Source organism: Nasonia vitripennis, assembly GCF_009193385.2.
Source record: "Nasonia vitripennis strain AsymCx chromosome PSR unlocalized genomic scaffold, Nvit_psr_1.1 chrPSR_random0047, whole genome shotgun sequence".
In the NCBI taxonomy this organism is placed as follows: Eukaryota; Metazoa; Arthropoda; class Insecta; order Hymenoptera; family Pteromalidae; genus Nasonia; species Nasonia vitripennis.
The window spans coordinates 36473-42833 of record NW_022279706.1 but is presented as its reverse complement, the minus strand read 5'-3'; the positions used below and the strand labels follow the sequence as shown (position 1 = coordinate 42833).

General features: G+C 33.4%; 2 protein-coding genes across 2 annotated transcripts; both read left to right on the top strand.

Moving 5' to 3' along the window:
* Window positions 1-3227: 3227 nt before the first annotated feature.
* On the top strand, window positions 3228-3514 carry LOC116738700 (kininogen-2-like; the record flags this gene model as incomplete). The annotated part of the gene is made up of 1 exon (XM_032602194.1): window positions 3228-3514. A coding segment is annotated over one exon (282 nt), but the record flags the coding sequence as incomplete, so codon positions are not given.
* Window positions 3510-6027, top strand: LOC107981687 (repetin-like; the record flags this gene model as incomplete). The annotated part of the gene is made up of 5 exons (XM_016988028.3): window positions 3510-4838; window positions 5091-5201; window positions 5373-5419; window positions 5494-5704; window positions 5813-6027. A coding segment is annotated over one exon (1176 nt), but the record flags the coding sequence as incomplete, so codon positions are not given.
* Window positions 6028-6361: the final 334 nt, after the last annotated feature.

The window sequence follows — 6361 nt, the reverse complement described above, 5'->3', positions numbered from 1 at the left end:
ATACAGTTGACGTTATTTTGTCTATATCGCATCTAATTTGAAGTAAAACCAATTTTTCACACTATTTATACTATTGTTACGCATGCTCAGATTTTATTGATAAACAAGAGCAAAATATTTAAATAAATATAACCGGCACAGCCTTCCGAACGTTTAGTCTGCTCTGATACTAAAATATATTTCTAATGAAAAACTATATTAAAACATTCTAGAAAATTTTAACATACAAAATTAGTAATATTTGTAATATTTGTAATGTTAGTAGTATTTTAACGTACAAAGTTGCTGGCACGTGCTGCTATCTGTGTACTATTATCACATTGTGATATTAACATACACAGAAAAAAAAAACTCGCCTAACCTTTTATATCTTTGTAGTTATTATTATAATATAATTTTTTTCAAATTTTCCTTAAAGCTATAAATATTTATACCTTACATAAATGGAGTGACGTTAGGAGCGGCTGACCCTGCTAGTTATATTATTACTTTTTATTATGTTTAAACACATGCGTATATTGGTGGTTCTCTGTAGGATAGATTATTGCTAATCGAGTTACATAGGTCCAGCTTGTCAATTTTGAAGTTTTTGTATTCTTCTCATGTTTTTATTAATGGGTAATTGTAACGATAATGTTAAGTTGACACTGAACATACTGTACACAAAAATACCCTACAAAAATTTATTCTCCTACACGGAAAAATTATACATAGATATTTTCTACATAAGAATTCCCTACACACGTTTATGGTTATTTTTATTGCCTTGCAAAACTCTACAGAAGCGTATAACCTATTATTGTAACAATGGTATAACAATAGGTTATACGCTTGTGTAGAATTTTGCAGTGGAGTAAAAATAACCAAAAATGTGTGTAGGGAATTCTTATATAGAAAATATCTTTGTAGAATTATTCCGTGTACGAAAATAAGTTCATGTAGGGTATTTTTGTGTACAGTATGTTCGGCGTCGTTAAGTTCATGTTTGAAATTTGAACTATAAGATGTATGTATTTATGTTAATGTTATTTATGGCTATAATAACCAAAAAAAACAAGTACATATATTTATTATCTATGATCTAAAATACGTTTGGTGCTAATAGGAAAAGTCGATATTTTAAAATTAATCACTGAAAATTGCTGTACGACATAGATAACCCAACCAATTTTTTTTTTGATTTTCGGTTTTTATTATTCTTTACTGTCATGATTTTTTTCAAAACCTTGGACTATTTATTTTTGAAAATGTGATTCTATTTAAAATTAGCACCTTTTTTATCATAACAATTCAATGAAATGGTCAATCTTGAAAATCTTGCGGGAGAAAATAGAAAATTATAAGCTGTTGTAGAACCATTATTAACATATTTATTAAATAAATTATATATTTAAAAAAAATGAAAAATATTTTTTTTTTTTAAATCAAAAATGGCCATTAAATCGGCTTTAATTGTCAAAATTAGAAAAAAAATTTCCCGAATTTTACTAATATAACTATATTTTTTAATAATAATTTCATATATATGTGTGTGTGTGTGTGTGTGTGTGTGGGCCTTTGCTGCGTGTTTTTATCGCTATCAAACTATTGTCGCTGTCAATTTCCTACATTTACACCCCCCCCCCCCCCACACACACCCGTCACTCACGTGATTACTCACGCGTTTACTCACGCGATATCTCACTTTGCGATATACTAATATTACGATACGAGTGCGCAAAGTGGATCGTTCCCGCACAAGCAAAGTAGTGTGGTAGAGTAGTTTCACCCTCGTGGGGACAATATCGCCCGAGCGAAGCGAGTATCGTACGATATTTTATGAAATAACGTGAATAAACCGAGATTTATTGAGTGCATTTTTGCACGTGCGTGACCTAAATCGAGGTTTAGGCCACGGCGTGTCATAAACTATTATAACCAAAATGTCCATTTTTAAAAAAAAATATAAAAAACGCTTGCTTGTACAGGTAAAAAAAATGAAAAAGGCCTGCTGCTGAGGTTAGCGCCCAAGCGATTTTACGTGATATATTACATAAAATATTTATGCTATGAAAGGCAATATATAATATTGTAGTTATTTTGTATAAAATGATTGTTTAAATAAACTGTATATTATATTTATAGCAATCGAGTAAACTTGCTACAAGTAAAGGAAATATTATTAACTCCAGTAATGTTATCCAAAAGTACAAAAAGAGCATTTTATTACAAACAAGAAAGCAGCTTTGTCTCGATGATGCAAATGATGATGATAAATCTACCGATGAAGGTGTAATAAAAAAAGGCGCATATCAGAAATGTGTGAAAACCTTAGTTTAGGGTAATCAAAATTTCTATTCAAAGGCTTATAATTATTTTAAAAACTTCTTAACGTCTGTAAATGTAAATAAACATGAGAATTTATACAATTGAATGTTAGCATGTTTAATAATGTTATTACTTTTAGACAGAAATTAATGGTTTTTAAATCGAATTTTAAATTAAAGAATTTCCTTAGTATAAATGTGTACCCTGCTAACAAAGTTAATAGAAGTTGATAGAAATCAATAAGATTTTTTATCGACTTGAGACTAACTTTTAATACCATTTTTCGCATTAGTACTTTATAAAAGGCGATAACATCGATATAAGTCGATAAAATTCTATATGAAAAAATTCAATAGAAATAGATGGAAGTTTAAGAAGATTGAGTCTATAGCTTTTAAGTGTGATTTTTCGTATAGAATTTTATCGACTTAAATCGATGTTATCACATTTTATCAAGTTCTAATGCAAAAAATGGTCTTAAAAGTTAGTCTCAAAGTCGAGAAAAAATCTTATTGATTTCTATCAACTTCTATTAACTTTTTTTAGCAGCGTACATACGTATATTTTTATATTTTTTTAATTATTTTTAATGCAAATGAAATAGTTTTAAAAATAATACAAATTATTTATTCTGGGTTGTAGTGCAATTGGTGATTCCACGAAATTACTAAACAATAAGGAGCCACGCATCGTTTTACAAAAGATACCATTAAATACAATGCCTACTCGAAACGATTCAATGTCATCTGGGTTTTCTACACTTCCATTAAAACTGTCGAGACAGAAGTCCCTTCAACTCGAACCTTTTTCTAAAATCAACTGCTCCTCACCTTCCTTACTTGCAATAAAACCTAAAGCGAAGTTACAGTCTTGCTTGTCACAAAATGTTACGCCAAAGTCACGATCGAATTCGAAAATAAAGTCACGGTCTAGGTTTAAGTCACGGTTTAGGTCTAAGTCACGGTCGAGGTCTAAGTCACGGTCTAGGTATAAGTCACGGTCGAGGTCTAAGACACGGTGTAGGACTAAGTCACGGTCTAGGTCACGGTCGAGGTCTAAGTCACGGTCGAGGTCTAAGACACGGTGTAGGACTAAGTCACGGTCTAGGTCTACGTTGCGATCTAGGTCTAAGTCACGGTCTAAATCTAACTCACAGTCATTGTCTAAGTCACTGTCAAGATTACAGTCACCGTCTAGAATGAAATCACGATCAAGATCACAGTCGCCGCCAGGAACGGAGTCGCTGTCAAGATTACGGGCACTTTCAAAGTCACAATCAAGATCACAGTCGCCGTCTGGATCGAAGTTACAATCTAACACTAAGTCACGCTCTAGGTCTAAGTCACGTTCTAGATCTAAGTCACGTTCAAGGTCAATTTCAAGTATCGTTGGTGGTGTGTCTTTCGACCTCTCAAGATTTTCGTCAAAATCAAGGTCTAAGTCACGTTCTAGGTCTAAGTCAAAGACAAGGTCAAAGTCAAAGTCACGTTCTAGGTCTAAGTCAAAGACAAGGTCAAAGTCAAAGTCAAGATCTGAGTCAAAGTCAACGTCTAAGTCACGTTCTAGATCTAAGTCAAAGTCAAGGTCAAAGTCACGTTCTATATCGAAGTCAAAGTCAAGGTCTAAGTCACGGTCTAGCTCAAAGTCACGGTCTAGGTCAAAGTCGAGGTCTAGGTCAAAGTCACGGTCTAGGTCTAATTCACGGTCAAGGTCAAAATCACGGTCTAGGACAAAATCACGGTCTAGCTCTAAGTCACGGTCCAGGTGTAATTCACGCTCTAGGTCTAAGTCACGATCTAGATCTAAGTCACGTTCAAGGTCAATTTCAAGTATCGTTGGTGGTGTGTCTTTCGACCTCTCAAGATTTTCGTCAAAATCAAGGTCTAAGTCACGTTCTAGGTCTAAGTCAAAGACAAGGTCAAAGTCAAAGTCACGTTCTAGGTCTAAGTCAAAGACAAGGTCAAAGTCAAAGTCAAGATCTGAGTCAAAGTCAACGTCTAAGTCACGTTCTAGATCTAAGTCAAAGTCAAGGTCAAAGTCACGTTCTATATCGAAGTCAAAGTCAAGGTCTAAGTCACGGTCTAGCTCAAAGTCGAGGTCTAGGTCAAAGTCACGGTCTAGGTCTAATTCACGGTCAAGGTCAAAATCACGGTCTAGCTCTAAGTCACGGTCTAGGACAAAATCACGGTCTAGCTCTAAGTCACGGTCCAGGTGTAATTCACGCTCTAGGTCTAAGTCACGATCTACGTCTAAGTCACGGTCTACGCCTAAGTCACGGTCTACGTCTAAGTCACGGTCTAGGTCAAAGTCACGGTCTAGGTCAAAATCACTGTGTACGTCAAAGTCACGGTCTCGTTCAAGCTCGCGGTCACGGGTAGGGTCACGAAATAATCCGCCATCCCGTTCTCCTTCTCTCTCTCCCCACCGTTCTAATGCTGGCGATGCCCTTGAGGATGGAAATCGATCTGGATCACAATCGCCTGTAAGACAGCAGCATGCACAAGTACAAGTGGAGGATGAAAATGATGATGGTAATAAAATTTTGTTGTTTATATGTGTATATACAAATACCGTGACAAAAAGTGGTTCTATTTCAAATTTAGTAAGCCAAAAATAAAAAATAAAATTTACAAATCTAAAATTTTTAAAATTTGGATTGATGCTTGCTCATTACATTCCAGTTTGCGGTTATTACTTAGTCTTTCAAAATCTAGAACATTATAAATATTTAGATTTATACCTAGATACACATAGTTTAAAATACTAATCCAAAACTACCGTAGATTTGGATGACGATGAAGTGGGCGAAGAAGATGCAAACTTTCCTGTGTTACAAAGATATAAGCCGAAACTATACAAACGATACAAGAAATATAATCTACTTACACCTGCAGGTACCAATTATTTTATAACACATGCATAAAAAAGACATTTTGCAGTATTTATTAAGTTTAGTTAAAATACAGTTTATCGAGCGACAGAAGAAAAGGAAGCAAAAGTGCTTTTTTTGTTCTGCCCTCACCGGAAGTACGCTATTATTTAATTAATTTGTTTTTTTCTTACAGCGACACCTGAACGATTTGATCGCTATGCCATAGTTGAAAATAATAAAGTAATAACTTTTCTTAAATCATGTGTATTTTACTTCAATATTATTCAGTAAATAATTATATTATTAATATGTAGGTGTACTTAGGACTAGGGTGCACCGCTGGAAAATATAGTTGGAAATTAAGCAAAAAAAAAGGCTTGTTGGTCTTTACCAGGGAGATGGCTAAATATTTGTGGAAAAATAAAGTTGAAAATATTTGCTTGGACATAACAAAAGTAAAAAATTCCATTCCTGGTCGAAGTCCTGTAAAATTGTGCTCACCAAGAAAATTGGAATTATATTTAAGTAAGCAAAATTAATTTTTCATTTTTTGCAACAATATAAAAAGTGTTATCTTTTTGTGAAATTTTCTGTGCGACAGAGTAAATATAAAAAGTTTCTTTCTGTTTACAGGCTTAGTTAAAGACTACATCAATACAGATGATCGTTACAAAAATTTGGAGGACGAAGTAAAGAGAGTAATGATAAGAGACAGTACACGAAGATTAAGTATTAACATAAGAGACAACAGGAGAAAAAGAATTCTTTTGAATGAACAACGTTAGATGAAAATAATACATTACACAATTATACGTTATGAAATAAAAGTTGTTTAATATTTCTGCATATGAAACTTTTTTCTTATTATGATTCTTTTTTTGTCTAGAACGATACAAGATCATCTGAAACGCGGGAAAAACATGGTTCTAAAAGTAATTTTTCCCCCCTGCACTTTGAATTTTTTCGGCTCAAGAAATTAGTCTGATTTTGCGATTCTTTATAAAAATAAAAATTGGGAACATACATTTGGCAGCTATCTAGAACGATTCAAAATCGTCTGAAACGCATAATAAACATGGTTCTAAAAGTAATTTTTCCCCCATGAACTTAGAATTTTTTCGGTTGAGGGACTTGGTCGGATTTTGCAAATCTTTCTAAAAAAAAATATTTTGAACATACATT